The 17,819-nt window shown below is 62.1% G+C and overlaps 1 protein-coding gene across 4 annotated transcripts in view; it reads right to left on the bottom strand.

The window, feature by feature from the left end:
* CCDC85C (coiled-coil domain containing 85C) overlaps positions 1–17,819 on the bottom strand; it is a gene marked incomplete at its 5' end in the record, with an annotated part of 83,352 nt that overhangs the window by 3,484 nt on the left and 62,049 nt on the right. Inside the window, 5 exons of one of the 4 annotated variants that reach the window (XM_082387743.1) lie at positions 668–766; positions 1,640–1,726; positions 6,559–6,666; positions 10,811–10,849; positions 17,427–17,500. In XM_082387743.1, coding sequence (XP_082243869.1) covers positions 668–766; positions 1,640–1,726; positions 6,559–6,666; positions 10,811–10,849; positions 17,427–17,500 — 407 coding nt within the window. The remainder of the gene's footprint in view (positions 1–667; positions 767–1,639; positions 1,727–6,558; positions 6,667–10,810; positions 10,850–17,426; positions 17,501–17,819) is intronic. The other 3 variants (XM_082387744.1, XM_082387745.1, XM_082387746.1) reach the window with 3 other exon arrangements.

The following is a 17,819-nucleotide window of genomic DNA, read 5'->3' as shown; positions in this document are numbered from 1 at the left end:
AGACCCAGGAGGCGGCAGAGGAGGGGGATTCGGGACACCCCACCCCAAGCGAGGCCCAGGTGCAGCCCCGTGATCCACCTTCCCTGCTGGCTCCCTCACGAGTCCAAAGAGACCATGCGTATTGGCCAGGCGGGTCGGGGGATGACGCTCTGCCTCCCCAAAGACCCAGAGAAGCCCAGCTTCCAAAAGCCAAGGCAGCTCGCTCCAGGGTGGAGGGTCCCGCAGAATGCAGCGTCCCGCCCGCACCCCCGGGAGCACCACCTGTGCGCTGGCAGCCAGCAGGGGCACCAGCATGCTGGGGGGCTGGGAGCCAGACAGACATCAGGGGACAGGGGCCAGGGGTCAGGGGTCAGGGGTCAGGATAAATGGGGCGAGCAAGAGCAGAGGTCAGGGACCCTGTTCTTGGGGAGGGAAGGGGGCAGGAAAGAAGGAAGGGTAAGGAGAGAGAGGGAGGGGAGGAAAAGGAAAGGGGGAGGGGAGGAGGGGAGGGGAAGGGGGAAGGGAGGGGGGAAGGGGGAGGAAGTCAAGGGGACAAAGAGAGGCCGGGGCTCCCGAAGCCCCAGCACCTGCTCCCCGCCCCCCAGGTCACTGGCCCCTCCTGCGGGGAGTAAGGGCGGCACAGGGACCGCCCCCCAGGTCGCCCCCAGCCCGGGCCCAGGAGGCTCACGTTGCACATCTCGCGGACGATGGCCTTCTCCTTCTCACTCAGGTCCTCCTCACAGCTGTCCTGGAGCTGTCGCTCCAGGTTCTCATGTACCTCTAGCACCTGCAGGGGACAGGTCCCAGGGTCAGGGGCAGACGCCACCGGGCAGGCCTCAGGCAGGTCGCCCTGAGCCCCGGCTGCAAACGGGAGCCGTGGGGTCCCGGGACGGAGGGGTGGTGTGCAGGGAACAGGGGCGTGGAGAGGCCTAAGGGCCAGGTCGTCCTTCCCCCCTTCGCGTCCTCTCCCCGCAGTACAGCGTCACCGAGGACGCCGCACGAGGGAAGCAGCACCCCGTGTCAGCACCGGGGGCAGAGCTGAAGACCGGTCACGCGGGAGCAGAGAGGACAGGTGGGGTGGGGGCCACTGTCACACAAGGGGACTGACTCACTCCGACCCCGGGCCCCCACTTGGGCCTCAGGACGGACAGCCCAGCTCACGCACGTCAGGGGTGTGTCCTGGTCACCGCCCGCACGGGCGCCAGTGTGCCGTGTCTGTGCGGCCGTGCCGGGCCTCACACCCGGGGGACCGGGCGCTGCGTCCGCAGCGCACATACAGGTGAAGGGACGGGGATGCCGTGGTGGGAGATGCACCCCGGGGCGCACCCGGAGGCCCTGAGCAGGGCGCAGGAGGAGAGTGGGCCTGGGAGACCTGAGCCTCGCCCCCCAACCCCCATCCCCCACCCTGGGGAGTGCCAGCCCTCCCCCCACCTCCCCCAGGCCTCAGCTTCCCCGGGCCGCTACCCAGCGCCTCCGAATCCCCCCTCCGCGGTGCTCCAGGCAGCCACGGCCACCCAGAGACCAAAGTCCCCGCCCTGCGGCTCAGCTGCCCCCAGGCTCAGAGAGGGCAAACGTGGGGTCCAAGGTCACAGGCTCCTGAAGTGCAGCAGGGATCTGGGGGCCCCCGAGGGAGCGGGAGCCGGCAGGGCCTGGTCCTCACCTTCATGGCGTGTACGACAGCCTCAGGCTTCTGTCCCGCAGAGCTGTAGCCGCCCGAGGACAGCTCAGGAACCGTGCAGGCCGGGCCCTGTGGGAAGGAAGTGCGTCTCAGCTCGCCCTGGCTGGCTCCCAGGTGGCAGCCGCAGGTGTGACCAGCAGCGGGGAGAGGGCACCGCGTCTGCGGGCCCAGGGCCCAGGCTGGAGGAAATGGGGGTGGAGGTGACGGGGGAGAGGAGGCTGGGCGTGGGGACTGGGCCAGGGCAGGGGGGCAGCATCGCGACTCCCCACACACATCCCGCAGGCTCCTCTAAACAGCCCACAGGGAAGGTCCTGCTGTCTGTTTTGCAGGTCACCCGGGAAGATGCGAAGGACCTGGGCTCCAACCCCAGGTGGCCTGCCTCCTAAGGCCCCTCTCCCTCCCCGGCCTCCACCCCCCAGGGCATTCCCGGGGCTTCCAGCCCTGACCCTCCCAGTTCTGTCTGGCCACCCAGGAACAGTGCCACCTCATTCTGCCAACACCCTAACTGGCAACCATGTGCCCACCTCCCACATCAGCCTGGGGGGCCGGGACACAGGCCGGGAGAGGAAGGGATCCACTCCCTGGCCTTCTGCCCGCCCGTGTCGGAAGCCGAGTGTCTGCCCGGCTTCTCCCCGGCTGGCCAGCTCCTTCTGGCCAGGTGTCCATGGGGCAGAAGACAGGGCTTTTGGCTGGGGCTGCAGTGGGGACCCCGGCCCCAGAGCAAGGTCAAGAAGGGATCAGGGCCGCACAGAAGGAGCCCACACACAAGGAGACCGATGGAACTGCGGGGCGGCAGGAGCCGGGAGGTCAGAAGATGCTGGGAGGGGACCTGAGGGGAACCGGCAGATGCCGGAAGGCAGAAATTAAACACCAAGAACACCCCAGGGAGTGCGTGATGGGGAGGAGACCCTGGCATCCTTGGGCATCCTTCGTGTCTCTGAGTCTTGGTTTCCTTCTCCGTCAGTGGCCCCCGATGACCCCTCCAGAGACCAGGCCAACTCAGTGAGCTCGGCTGATGAGGCCATCACCCTGGGACCCTGCCCAGGGGTCCTGGGACGCTGTGCGGGGACCCTTGGGGCCTGGAATCTTCCACCACCAGCAGCCACCCTCTGCCTTCTCCCCACCTGCCCACGTGGCCCGGACTTGCTCCCAGGGCCTCGCAGGCTCGCCCTGCTCTTGGCTCCAAGCAGAGGCCAGACCCCACAGCCTTGATGTCCGGGAGAGCTGGGCTTGGGCAAGGTTCTCCAGGCAGGCCCGACCCACTCTGCACCTCGGTTTCCTTGTCTGGACGACAGCTAGGGTCCCTGTGTCCCAGGGTGTATGGAGAGCCCTGGGATGCTGTTTCCCTAACTCTGGCCCAGGCTGCCCGGTCTCTGGTTCCCGGCCGGGTGCGTCATGCGGGGGAACCAAAGCAGCTTCTGGGAGACAGGTTGGGGGCGGGTCACACACACATAGGTGCGCACCCTGAGGCAGAAGGCTGCCCTCCCCGCTAAAGGCCAGCAGGGGGCGACAGCACACAAGTACAGCCCAGGAAGGCGCCCGGCCCTCGGCTCCTCTGGCCTCAGGTCCTGTCTGCGCCTGGGGCTCCCTGACCGCCTGCGCTGCAAGGGGGCCGATTCTGAAGCAAAGGCCAGGAGTGCCCGGGGATAGGCCGTGCAATCCAGCCCTTTCCTGGGCCACCCCACCGAGCGGACGGCAGGTGCTAATGAGAGCGTAGCCGCGGCATCCTGCGACTGAAGCCACCACCGGACAGCGGTCAGGACTGCGACCTTTAGAGCATTTCCCAAACCCAGCTCACCGCTGCAGGCCTGCCATGGCGGGAGGACCACAGCCTGGAGAGCCCGGTGATGCCTCCCCCCGACTTCCTAAGAGCCCACTTGGAGCAGAGCAGCCCACGGAGTGCCGATTGCAACCCTCGGCGCAGACGCTGTCTTTCTATGCTCCCACTTTACAGATGAGGAAGGGGAGGCTGCACGACTTGCCAAGGCCACAGAGCTAGTAAACCAGGGGGCCGAGCCTCCAACCCGGGTCTGTGGGACTCCAGCGCTGGAGCCAAAAGCGGGGAGATGCGTGTACACCCAAGAGCACTGAACACAAGGCGTCCACACAAGTGCCTGTGCAGGGGTGTTCAGAGAAGCACGAGTCACAATAGGCAAAAAATGGAAACAAACCCATTCACAGCCACTGATGAACGACACACAAAATGTGGGGTACCCACACAATTTTTGGACATAAAATTTTGTCCAAATTTATGTGGACAATAAAATTTGACAGTAAAAAGCAATGAAGGTCTGACACATGCTACAATGTGGATGAATCTCAGAAACGTGGTGCTAAGTGAAAGAAGCCAGTCACAGAGAATGACATATTTTATGATTCCGGTTTATATGAAATATCCAGAAAAGGCAAATGTGGAGAGGCAGAAAGTAGATTAGCGGTTGCCAAGGGGCTGGGGGCGGGGGGTTGCGGGGAGGGATTGCTAAGGAGCACGGGGTTTCTTTCCAGGGTGATGAAAATGTTCTGCTGTAATGACTGCACAGATCTGTGAAGATTCTAAAATCCACTGAAATGGACACTTAAAAATAGTCAACTGACCAAAAAAAAGTAGGGAAACCAGTTTCCCCAAGGGACCTGTCGAAAGCCTCGTCCTCTCAGACGCTGATGGGTACAAGCTCCGTTGCTCGCTCCACTGACAGGCAGTGGGTGGGAGAAGTGAGGAGGGTGGGGACATCCAGCTGGGCAGGGAGGAGGTGTCCCCACCCCACAGGGTCACCTGCTTCACCTCGGGATTCTCTGACATGTGGACAAGCAGGTAGCCTTACAGAAGATGTGCCCACACCTAGCTGTGGAAGAGACGAGGCCCCCGGCAGTGTCAGAGCACAGGGGGTCCCCCCCACAACAAACCTCCTCTCCCTGTGGACCCACGCGCCCTCCAGGGCCCAGCAAGGGCTCAGCGGCCTATAAACACCACAAGAGGCCTGGCCTCTGAGCTTCCACCTCAGCTCCAGCCCCTCTACTGCCTCCTCAGCAGCCTTTGTGGTTGCCCCTCCCACAAGACACCATCACCCTCTCCGTCTGCCCCAGGAACCTGCCCCCAGCCTCGTGCTGCACGCTGGCCCCTGGCCTCCAAGCCCAGCTTGGCCTGGTGCTGGCACGCACTAGCCATGTGACCCTGGCAAACCGTCCCATCCCATCCCACCCCACCCCGGTGGGCCTCAGCTTCCTTCCCTCCAAAGGGGGGGGTGACAACCCATGGCACGCAGGCAGCCTTAAGAAGGCACAGGGAGCCCCTCCCAAGGCCTCCTCCAGGAAGCCTTCCGGAAGACTCATGCCCTCCGCTAGCACTGAGCAGCACTGCCAAGGCCTCAGGGGCTCAGCCTGGGGGAGTGAGCTCCCTCTGCTCACATCTGCACATCCCAGGAGCCAGCCAGGTTTGCACGGCACTTTACAGTTCGCAGCTCACCAAGAAGACTTCAGTGCCCAGTACCGTCAGCTGTTAGGATTCCCACAGTCGATCAGAATGAACAGAGGGCAGAGGGTGTGAAGGGCTGGGGGAGCCACTCCTGTGGGGGCAATGCTGGGCTCGTCAGAGCCCTTCATCATGGGGCCTCTTTCAGCCACGGGGCTCCTGGATAAATATTTGGATTATCTGTCATCGGCAGGCTTTGCTGCCTGCACAGCGTCAGCAGCTACATTCCTGGCGAAGGTGCGAGGGCCTCAGAAGAGAAACAGCAGAGCGCTCGGCCAGCAGCCAGTGGCAGCATCAGCCTGCTCCTGCCAGCGCAGAGGCCCCGGGAGGAACCCTGGGGCTGCCCTTACTGGCCGGGATGGAAGGGAGACAGCAGGGCTGGGACCCTGGGGGAGAGTCCAGGCCCACCTTGCAGTGACCTCAGGCCAGCTCGGTTTCTCATCTGTTCCGTGGGGACTTCTCATCAAGTCCCTGCCTTGTTGCAGGGCTTCTGTGTGTGGAGAGCACCCAGCACGGCCCTGCATGTAGCAGATGCTCAATGAACATCTACAGAGCTCACGCGAACGCGTGCTTCTTGGGAGGTAGTTTTTGCACATTCACAGATTTGTGCAGTCATCCAACAGAACATTTTCATCACCACCTCCCGCCTCCCGCCAGCCCCTGGCAACCACTAGTGTACTTTCTGCTTCTGTAGCTCTGTGTATTCTGAATACAAGAATACATCCCTCGGTTACAGAGGGATGACGGGCACATTCACCTGCAGGGAGCAGTCCTGAGCCGGGCATGCACATCCCAGGGAGCTGGCCCCACGCTGCCCTCCCTGTCCCACCCAGGGCAGGTCAGAGCCCAGGCGAGAAGCCAGGATCACCCTGGAGGCGCCCTGGTGACAACGGAAGCCCACAGCCATAAACTTGAGCTCCTCCCCCACCTCCGTTACAAAGTCTGGGGTAGTCGCCCTCACGTGCACACAGGGCAGCCCCACCCCAAGCTCCAGCGCCAGCAGGGCAGCAACTCCCTGCTGTGTCCGAGGAGTGACACAGGCGGACGAGTTGCACAGAGAGACGGCGGCTGGGCCTCGTGGCCTCTGCCCCAGCCCGCGCTGCCGGCAACGGGATCCCAAGTTGGGCCTCCACCTCTCACCACCACGCCGGGCCCTTACAAGGTTCTAAGGGTCGAGGGTGGAGCGTCGAGGGTCGGGAGCCCAGGCGCCGTCCCGGGAGGGCGGAGGAATGACGAAGGCCACTCTGGACCTGAGCCCAAGCCTTGCCCCGGAAGCAGCTCGGGCAGAAGCTGAGAATCCCAATCCCAGCTCAGCCGTGGACCATCCTCGTGCCCTGGGCGGGTCACCAGCCGGCCCGAGGCTCACCCCTCCACTTCCGGAGGTGGGCGGTCCACGTGGGAACAGTGGGGCTCGAGGGGGAGGGGCACTTACATTCTGCCGCACATCCTGGTAGGAGGGCGGCAGGCTGGAGAGCTGGGACTCCGAGTGGTACGGGGAGAAGCCTTTCCGCAGCGTCCGGAACTCTCCGGAGCCTGCCTGCTGCGTGAGAGAGAAGGGGAGAGGGTTAGACGGCAGAGGCGAGGGGCTGGGCTGAGCGGGCCGAGGATGCTCCCGTCAGGCCCTCGGACTGGACTGCTGGACGAGACACGTCTGCCGGGTCCAGGCGGGGCTCCCTCCGCGGGCCCCCGCTGCTCTGTTCCTCACACCTGCCTGGAGGCCCGGCCTGTGCACCCTCCCTGCCCCCCCCCCCATTTTATCTGTCCTCACGGCCACTGTCATCAGTAGCCGTTGACATCCATCTCCCCGTTCAGGTGTCAGAGCCACGAGGCCAGGGGCTTCATTTCGCTCCCTGCTGTGTGTTTTATAAACGTTTGTTGAATGGCTGAATAAACAGGTGAGTGAATGAGGGCGTGGCTCGCCCCGCCCCGCCCCCCTCGTTCCTCTGCTCCAGCATCCAGCACTCGGGTCCCGAATGGCCTGGGGAACGGCCTCTGCAGCCCCTGGGGCCCACATCCTCGGGGAAGTCCTCCCGCCCCCACGGGGCTGGGGCTGCCCGAGGGGTGAGCGTGCACAGCGCCCTGACACGCTGCCCGTGACCTCCGCCGTGAGTGTGAGCCCCGGGCCTCAGCCTCTGTATCCACAGGTACCAGCGCAGCCGGGGTCACGACCAATGAATGCCCAGGGCACGCTTAGAAGGAGGGGGGGAAGCAGGAGTGAATGAACGAATGAATGAGTGACTGAATGAATGAACAAGCACATATTTGGCCTTAGGTGGTTCCCCTCGGGGCAAAGCAGAGCCCTCCAGAAGCTGGGGCTGGACCCAGAGAGGGGGAGGACCCAGGGGTCACGCTCAATCCAGTGGAGGTCCCCCGGCCCCGCTGAGCAGAAACCTTGGCCTCTGGACCCTCTGCATCACTACAACCCTGGGGTGGTGCTTCTGACCCCAACACCCTCTTCTACTTCAAAGGGACTGCGGAAACACTTCTGGGCAGATAAAATGCAGCGGAACGTCCCATAAATCAGCAGGCCGTTGAGTTGCCCAAACAAACCCTTGGAGGGGAAGAGGCCAGGGCTGGGGGGAGCAAGACGGGGCAGCGGCCGCGCCTGGGGGCCCCTCCTCCTGCTCCTCAGCACTCCCCTGCTCTGCCCGGAGGCCCCTGCGCACACCCAGCTCCCCCCGCCGGCCGCTGGACCCAGGCCCCCATCTCTCACGGGACCTCCAGCCTCACCAGCGCCCTGGGCTCTGCTTTCCCGCCCCCATCAGACCCAGGTCAGACCCCCCCGGTCTCAAGGGCTTGGGCACACACAGCAATGCCCTGTAAGTACCTGCAGGACAGGAGTGGAGGCGGCCAGGGGGAACGTGAGAAAGGCAGTCACTCCCCTCATTACCCCACTCCCATCCCATCCCCACCCCAGGCTCCCACCCACGGAAAGCAGAGACCAGCCGCCTAGCTAAGGACTGTTCCCGTGGCCTAGGGAGGACCGGAGTGTGGCCAAGGTCACCAAGGGACCCAGAGGGGAGAGAAGTGGGGTCCCCTGAGTTGCAGTAGGGTCTTACAGGGGGACCTCGGTCACAGTCCTCTATCTTAAAATGGGACTGTCACGCATTGACCAAGGCCTGTCTGGGTTAACCTGAGGCGTTAGAGCCCAAGGCATACTGACCCTTCCTGGCCCAGCCAGGGGTCTATCTGAGCCGAGCCTCTGCCACCAGGCACCAACAAGAAAGAGACGCCGCCCCTCGCCCAGCACTCATTCACCCTCCCATGGGGATCCCCCCTTCAGGGCACCCCTGCCTCCCTGGGGGTCTCACCCCCAGCTCCATTTATAGGCAAAAATCCCAAAACCAATTATTTTCCTGGCCAGATCTCTGTGACAGTTACACAATCTTCTCCAATGGAAAGCGCGTTCTAAACTCAACACGCTGAATGTCCGCCCCTGGGGCCGCAGGCCTCTCACTGGGGCCCCGACACAATTCTGCAGGCACATCCCCACCTGCCTGGTGAGAGAAAGCCAAGGGACCAGGTGCAAGGCCCGGCTGGCCCAACACACACACACACACACACACACACACACACACACACACACAAACACACGCACACGCACACTGGCATGGATTTGACCACAGGGCCAGGCGTTGGAGCCACTGCTCTCTCCCGTCGGCCCCTGGGACCAGGACGGCGGGTGCTGCCCTGTCCTTACCCGCACCCCGTCTAGATTCTGCTCTGGGCTGAGTCTCCCCTCCTCCACAGCTCCTCTGATCCCGGACCAAATGGGTTCAGAAGCAGCCCACGTGCCGCTACTGAAAACACAGGTTTGTGCGTCTCCTCCCTCCCCCGCAGATAATTCCCTGGGGAGGAGGTGTGGGTGCAAGAGGGTGGGGAGTTCTTAATTAGCAGCATGCAATTCCCACCCCTGCCTCCGGTGATGTCCGTAACTATTTGCGAGCCCACAGCACTTATGAGCAAGCGACAAAGCTGGCGGGGAGAATGTTGGGGCAACGTGGCTAATGACGCGTCGAAATGAAGAAACATAATTGCACTTAAATCCAAATTAAAAATCCTGCTATTCTCCTCGTGGTGCCCTGGAAGACGAAATCCCTAGGGTTTCACCACTGAGGTGGAGCGAAGCTGAAGTGGCCTTCTGGGGTGGCGGGGCGGGCAGGACACGGGCGCACCACTGCTCCCCAGGAGAGGATTGCCCTGCCCCCCCAGGCCCCCTAACGGGGTCCCTCGGGACACAGGGAAGCGGATCTGACACACAGAGCAGGAGCTGGAACAGGGTTGCCCGGATCCTTAAAAGGGAAGGAAATGACCCAGCGCGGCAGCTACAGCAACGGCCGCTTCCACCCCGCCCTGGCCCCCACGGAAAAGCAGCACAGGAGTTCTGGACCGGGAGGGAGGGACCCAGGAGGCTGCAGAGCCTCCCATCCCACTGTCAAGGGCACCGGGACCTCCGTCCAGGGCCATCACTGCAACGCTACCCAGCTCAGAGCGGGCCTCTGTGGGGCTGCAAGGGGGCTCCCAGCAGGAGCACCTAGTGATCGCCTGCCCAGGGACTCCTGCTTGCAACGCCGGGGGCTCCCTCGAGGCCACCTGCAGATCCTCCTGGGGAGCACTGTCAAAGGAGGTGCTGAACAGAAACGGGCCAAGGGCAGAACTCAGAGAAAACAAGGCCAGGCGCCCACCTCCCCGCCCCTCCACTCAGGGCTCCTCCCTGGGGGGCCGCTTTCCGGGCTCCCTCAGAGGCAGCTACTCGCCCTGCCTTCCTGGTCCCAAAGGGCTCTCAGCCCCTCGGGTGGGCCGCAGGCTACCACAGGACATGGTCCTACTGTGTGCACCCAGGCAGGGAGGCAGTGCCTGACAGGTGAAGCGAGGCCTGCCACTGCGGAGATGGAAGGTGAGCGCCGACACGGGGGCGCCCAGGCGTCCCCACGTGGCAATCTGCTCGCAGGTGGCCGCTCAGATCCCCAGACCCAGGGCCCACGGGCCGATGTGTGGGCAGTGACCAGGGGCAGGACCCCATCAGTGGGAGCCATCCCTCAGCCTGCCAGCCCTCGTGGCACAGGGAGGTGTCGGTGTCTCCATCATGGGGACAGGGCTCCGATCCCAAGTGACACCAACCCTGCTTTCCGAAACCCTAACACAGGGCAGTCACGCCTGCCTCCCAGGGGTGGCAAGGCTGTAGCGCTCGGAGAGGGTGGGAGCCCAGCACTGGGCGCTGGTGGGTTCTTCCTACCTCCAGGCACCCCTGGAGACCTCGCCCGGGGACCTGGGCCAGCTGGGAGCCAGCACTAACTTCTGCGGCCTCGGCAAGCCCTCACCCTACCAGGCACTGCAGGTTCTCCTGCAAAGTGGGGATCTCGACCTGCCCTCTGACCTCACAAGCTGGGCAGATCCGGTGAGAGGTGGGAAAGGAGGGGCCTGGGTGGAGCATCGCCAAGAGGCTACTGTCTCATAACTCTTTTGCTGTTGTTTTGTAAAGCTGGGCAGTAACGCCAGCTCAGAGAGAGGGCGGATCCCACGATGAATCTAAAGGCAGGACCAGGGCACCCAGGTGGTGGTCAGCTCCCAGGAAGAGACGGGAGGGCGCTGCGGGGGGCACCCAGAGCAGACAGGGCACACAGCACTCCAAGCAGCCCCCACCCCACACAGCACTGCAAACAAGCCCTGCCGGGCAGCTCTACCTGAAGCCAGCTTCTCGGGCGGCCATAGGGGCGGGGCAGCTGGAAGGGAAGAGAGCAAGTGTCACCCAGCAATGCCAACCACGACCCTCACCTCTGCCCTCCCCCCCCGGACACCCATTAGCCCAAAGCCGCCAGGACCTCGGCTGGGCTGGAGCAGGGAGGCCAAGGGCCAAGATCGGGGTCCCCAAGGCGCCTCACAGGAGCCCCATGTTTTTAGAAACTCCAGATTGCACGAGGACTGACAGCGCGCCTGCCACACGCCAGGCACTGGGGCCCCAACCCCTTCACAGCCCTCCCCGAGGCTCACACCGGAACACAGCTGCCCTTCTGAGAGGCACCCCGAGATCCCAGCCAGCTGGGCAAGGCCAGATATCTGCCTGTCCTCGGGGCGAAGGTGGCCTGCAAGGTCTCTCACGAGAACATACGGGTCCTACCAACCAGATTTACCTTCTTTTTTTCCCCTTTAATTTTACGAGAACTCATTAGCAGGCTGTGAATCAAAGGGGCTGCAGCGTGGCCGGGGATCCAGTGGGTTCTTCCGATTAGTGTTCAGACGAGGCAGCGTGGCGTCCACGTGTGGTTAACACGTGGCTGATATTCTCACCCACAGCTGGCACTGCCCCCTACTCCCATGCAACTTCAGGTCCTAAACCATTTTTCAAACTCGGATGTGTGTACTGCCCAGAACCACGTGGCCTGTAACTGATGGGTACCACGCTGACCAGGTCTCAACCACAATGACCGTCATCCCCTCACGGGTCCCCTGGCAAGACCATTACTTGCTCCAATGAGGTGAGTGAGGGGCAGGCCATGTAACCTCCGTGGAGGCAGGTGGGGGACTCTGGAGGGTACAAGTGTTGCAAAATCCAAATCCCATCACAACTGAGTGGATCTGAGCAACTCACCAACTTCCAGGTCTCTGCTTGCCTGCATATCAATTGGGGTCCAGAAGGACACTCAGCTGCTGGATGGCCCACAGGCGAGGTCACAGTGGCTGACCCATGACCCTTATCACCAGCCGGCCCCGGCCCTCAGTGCTTTCCGTGATTTGCCCTTTAATCCTGGGGCAGACACCATTAGTGTCCCCATTTTACAGTTGGGAAACCTGAGGCACAGAGAGGTTAACACACTGGCCCAATGCCACCCAGCTGGTAAGTGGCACTTTGGGGATTGGAACCAGGCCCTCTGGCTCTGGGGTTGGCCTCTTACCATGCTGACCACCCAGTGTCTGGCTCACGGTGGACACTGGTTAAGCCTCGGGCATAGGGGACAGAGGCAGAATTCCTAGTCTCTCTTCCTGCCCACGTTGCTAGACTGACCATCTGCTTGGATGATGGAAAGAGGGGGTTCCCTCCCTGGCTGAGGAAGAGGCTGGACTGTTCTAAGGTTCTGCTAATGAAGCAGATGAAGCCCTCCGGAGACCACATCACTCATGACAGAAGGAGCGGGGACATGACAGCCAACCCCGGACACCAAACAGGCGAAGCAGGGATGGCCCAGAGCCTGTCAACAAAGGCAGCACGTCACAGAAGATGCCAGCGAGCAGAACTGCCACCACAGACATACCATGAGGCCAGCATCTCCGCAGGGCTTGGGCAAGGGGATCAACCAACCAAAACAACCCTCCTTGGGGATGCGGGAAACAGTACTGAGGTGTCAGCAACGGGCTCAGATAGTAGCAGACTGTTCCTCAGTCCCAAGGCCTGGATGGTTCAAAACTCAGACAAAAGGCAAAAAGGAGCAGTCCATCAGGGACCAAGCCCGGCTGAATGGGCGTGGTCCGCCAGACCTTGAAAAATCCCAGGCTCCCAAGACCAGGAAAAGGAGAGAAGGGCAAGCACTGCCCGGGCGCCCCCAGCTTCCAGTCAGTGCTGTAGCAGGCGTCACCACCATCCCTGTCTTACAGGTGAGGAAACCAGGCACCGGGACATAAGGTATCTTACCTAAAGCCACACAGCCGGTGAGTGGTGGAGCAGGGATTATCTGAATCCAGACTCCTCCGGGGCTCAAACCCACTTTCTTATACCATCAGGCCAACAACACCATTGCTACAGGTTGAATTGTGTCCCAGTCAGATTCATAAGCTGACCTGTTGACCCCATGCTCCCCAGAACTGTGAGACAACACATTCAATACATTTCAGTTGCTTAAGCCCCTTCTCCACGCACCCCCCTCCGCCAAAGTGCGTGGTTCTTTGTTACGGCAGCTCTAGCAAACTAATACAGTCACCTGTCCCAGGAAATCCTCCTCCACCCAGGCCTCAGTTTCCCCATCCATGCTTGGTGTAAATCCTGGGGTCACTTCCAACCTGAGTGTACCGTGACCCTGTGTGGCATGGCAGGATGGGAAGAGCGGGCACAGGGGCCAGGAGGAGGGGGGCCGGCTGGGGCCGGTCACAGCCGCGGGCCTGGACCACTGCCTCCTCTTCCCCGGATGGCCGCCCACTCTTGCCCAACCTGCTTCTTGCTCTTTTGTGAAGCTGGCTTCTGGGCACATGTGGAGCCTTCATTGATCAGCCCAGCAGGGAAGTGAATGGAGGGAACCACGGAGCGGAGGCCCCCGCGTCAATTACAGCCCGGCTAGGCACAGAATCCACGGGAAAAATCATACCACATACTGGGCTCCAGATGAATCACTGCAGAGGAAGCAGCTGTGTTGATGAAATTTTAAAGCCGACATGAGAAAGAAAATATGAACTGCAATACAGTAATTTAGCCTGTGAACACTGGCACATTTTTAATTAAAGCTGTTTTGGAGTTAAATAGAGGCCGTGGAGGGAGAGGGTGGGCAGTGGGGAACGGGAATCCACAGAGGCTCTCTGCCCTCCCACCCAAACCCCAAAGCCACGTCACCCGAAGATAGTTAAAAGAATAACATTGCTCTCCCCTGCTTTTCGCCAAAGGCAGATTTTCCACTTTGCACAGAGCTGGAGGTTTCTGTGCAATTTGATTTCACTGAAAAGATATAGGTGCCAGAATCATAAAATCTCACAAGCTAGAGCCCATGAGACCGTGGCCAGAATCCCACCCATGGCAGCAATCTCCTTCTTCAATATGCCCAAACATGGTCATCCATCCCCCCCCATCCATCCATCCACACTTGATTACCTCCAAAGATGGTACACTCACTACCTTATGAAGCCACTCTCCCTGGGTTAAGCAGACCTTCCTTATTCTGGGCAAGAACCAGCCTCCCCTCCTGGCCTGGGAGAGCAGGTGGGTGCAGCCAGCGTTCCCCAAGATGCATCCACCAAGTCCAGCTGGGCACTGAGACACAGGTGTGACCACTGAGACCCAGCAGCCCAGTCCCTGAATACCTGACAGTCCAGCAGGGGTCGGGGCCAGGCTTCACAAGGAGGACCCCAATACCCCATCAGCAAGAGAGGGCAGCCTATGGGGCTGAGAGAGCCCAGAGCAAGTGCCGGGCCACCTGGGGGTGGCTGGGGAAGGCTATTGGCAGGAGGCCAGGAGGAAGGAGGCTAAGGAAACCCCATCTGCCCTGGACCCCATCAAAATAAGACCAGTACTCTACTTGTGGGCTGAGCCCTGCCCAGGGAGTTCTCTCCACCTCCACAGCCCTCCTGTATACATGAGCCTGCTGGCCAGGACAAGGAGGCAGCACAAGAGTGCCCCCTGGGGGTAGGCCTCTGCCTGGACACCACTGTACCCCCCGGGCCATGCACACAGCAGGTGATCAGTTACACATGGAGTGAGTGAGTGAGTGCCCATTTTACAGGTAAGCAAACAGAGGCCAGGGGAGAGGAAGTGGCTCAAGGGTCCTCATAAAGCTGATGCCACCTGAGCCACCCTAGGAACCCAAAGGCAGGCAAGGTATCAACTGCTGCCAGGAAGCCCTGAGCAGGCCAGAAGCGGCCCTTCTCTCAGCAAAGCCCTCCTCCAGGGCACCTACCCACCCTCAAGGCCAAGCCCTGGTGGCAGCAGGTGGCAGGGGCAACAGGAGCCCCGCCCATGACCCTGGAGATGCCCTGCCCACACCCTGGTCCCTGGGTGCTTTTGCATACTGTAGGTTGAGGGTCGGCCCTCGGCTGAAGCAAGGGGACCAGGGCAGGTGGGTATGCAGTGCCCTGGGGGGCCAAGGCCCCAGCACCACACGGCTGCCCCCTTCTCGGGATGCTGGGTATGGCCCTGACACCACTCGCTGGGAGACCCTGGGCAAGACCCCCACTCGCCAGCAGCGTCCTCGTGAGGAAGAGACGAGGACAGGACCCAGGTGCCCCCCCCATGACACACACAAGCACCCACGGCTATCACCAGAGCAGCTCAGCCTCACAAGGCTTCATCTGGGGAGAAAGAAAAGTCTCCTAAAGAAACAAGAAACTTGGAACACGGGCACACTGGATGGTCTCTGAGTTCCCAGCACTTCTCCTGTACTAGCGAGGAGCCGGGCGAAAGCATGCTCTTGTCCCTAAAGCCCAATCTGCCTGAAGCCAGCAAGCCTGGGCCCAGGCGAGAGGTCGCGCCCCCATCTGATGGATGTGTGTTTCCGGAGAGCCTGGCGTGGGTACAGGTCGGGGACAGAACCCCACTGCTGCTGCCTCCGGGACAAGGACAAGGTCCCCAGTCCGACCCCTGGGAGCAGGTCAGAGCAGGCTTGGCGGGGAGGGACCAGGCAGAGAAACCCCCTGCCCAGGTGGTGGCCGCACCCCTGATGCTCCAGACACAGGGCCCCGTCAACCTCCACCTCTGCACGTGTGGGCACGGGGCAAGTGGGCACAGCGATGGGGGGCTCCCTTATGAGCCCAGGGGCCTCCCAGAGGGAGGAGGAAGAGGAAGGACTGCCACTCTGCGGCCTGAGCGTGTGCAGCTTTTGCACAAGTCCATGGTCAAGTCTACCACGTGGAACTGGGTGCATGTTCACGGTGGGACAATGTGGCCTAGGAGAGCAGGGGCCACAGGGACACTTCTGTCCTTGTCCTTGGAAACAGGACCACAAGCCATGCCCTGGCTGCACCTCAGAACAGCACTGCAAATGGCATCCCAAATTTGGGGTCCAAGCTCTCAACCTGCTTCTCCCCAGAAGCAGTGACACAAAGAACAGCTGGACTGGGGCAGACTCACAAGGCTGCTGACCCCCCTGGTCAGAGGCTCCCACTGCCAGAGCGAGGTCCTGGCCTTCATCCTGCTGTACAGTGGTTGAAGTGAGTGACTTGCTCCCCTACTTGCTGGACGGGAACCAGCTCCAGAGCAAAGGCCCCCAAGTCCTGATGCTGCCCCCCCCATCACCTCTGCCTACAGCTCCTGCAGCCCGCCCCACACACCCTCCTTAGCAACCAGGACAAGCCCACATGGAGTGTTCAGGTCTAAGGAGCCCTAGCCCACAGCCAGGCGAGGCCCCAGCCCCTCCCTGCCCTTGCCAGCCCCAAAGAGCCAGCATATCTTGTAGCCAGGACCTTCCAGCACCTTACAAATGACACATCTTGTTTGAAAACAAGCCTTGCAGTTCAGTGCCCGGCTATGTGCCTGACACAGTGCGGTGGCCATGGGATGTGGGATGTGGGGGAGCAAAGACCCAAATGTGAACCACATACTCTGCAGAGTCCTGCCGAGCTAGGGGGAATTTCCAGCAGCCCACGCGAGGCGAGAGGTGGGATGGCAGTCGTCAGGCTGCACTTGGGGCTGTGAGCACCCCAGCCGCCGCCCAGTGCGCAGAGAGGGTGTCTGAGCGGGGCAGTGGCGCCAAGCCCACTGGTCGCCTAGCAACGAGGCCAGGCAGCTGAGCCCTCCCTGGGGCTGGTTCCCAGAGAAACGCTCTGGGCGTCCTGGCCGGCCACTTATGGGCCAGCAGATGTGGCAAGGGAGAGGAATACTGAGATGAAGTCAGGGATGAGTACAAGGGAGAAAGAGGCTGGAGGGTCAGCCGAGCCAGCTGACCCCAGACACCCCGACCGACCGGGCTGATCACAGCCCCCCATCACCACCCTGCCAACAGCAGGAAAGGCCCCTCGTCCCGGCAGCCACGCCCCCTCCACGCTCCAGCCGCGCTCGGCAAGGGCCCAGACGCCTACCCGCCATCTCTCATCCTGCACCACCTCCTCCCCGCACTGACCCCATCACCCATCTCTAACCCGCCGTCCCTGTGCTGGGGACAGGCCAGGGACGGGCCGAGGACGAGGCCTGGCCTCATCTGTCTGTGGACTCAGGCCAGGCAGGAGGGAGGAGGGCAGACCCCAGCCCAGAGAGAAACTGGCACGGCAGGGGCAGGGAAGTTTCCATGTGGGTCTGAGCAGGGACGGGCCAGCCCGCCTCTTAGGCCTTGATACGCCCAACCAAAGGGCAAAGCAGTCCATTTCTTCAGCACTTATGTGTGTGTTCCGCGCCATCTCTGGGACGGGCCCAGCACCAGCCCCCAAGGAGCTCGCAGACCACTGCGGGGACAGACAGGGAAAGGCTGTGATGGAGGGAAGGCAGGTGGCCGTCCTCAGCCAGGTGTCCCAGGAGGTGACTCCGGGCAGGAGTCGGGGGCAGGTGGAAGGTTAGGGGTGGGAAGGGGGAAGGGAACCCCAGGCGTGCTGGGGCGAGGGTTAGGCCCTGGAGTGGTGGGTGGCAGCAGGGCCTGCGCTGGCCCTCAGGGTGGGGTTGGCCCACAGCCGGCCTACCTGTGCCAGGAGCTTGTCACCCTCCAGCAGCTTCACCTTGGTCTCCAGCTGCCTGATGTAGGTGGACGAGGGATCTGTAACGACACAAAGGGGGCACGTCACCCGTCAGCAGACTGTATCCAACAGGAGGGCCCACCCTCCCCTGGGCCCCCTCCGGTGGGTCTCTGAGCTCAGGTTTCCCTGACCTGCAGAAAGGGGATGAGGGGTTCCCTCACCAGCTTGTCCTGGGCTGATTCCTTCAGCTTCCACAATGCTTTAGGTCCAAAAAGAGTTCTCACAAACGCTCCCCTGATGGGACCCTCACCCAGGGGCAGCCCACCCCATGGCCCAGGGTCCAGGGAGGCCCTCCCCTGCTCGGGGGGGGAACTGAGGCCCCGAGCATGCCAAGTCAGC

Source organism: Balaenoptera borealis (genome assembly GCF_965194805.1).
Source record: "Balaenoptera borealis genome assembly, chromosome: 3".
Taxonomy (NCBI): domain Eukaryota; kingdom Metazoa; phylum Chordata; class Mammalia; order Artiodactyla; family Balaenopteridae; genus Balaenoptera; species Balaenoptera borealis.
This window is presented reverse-complemented; position numbering and strand designations above follow the sequence as displayed.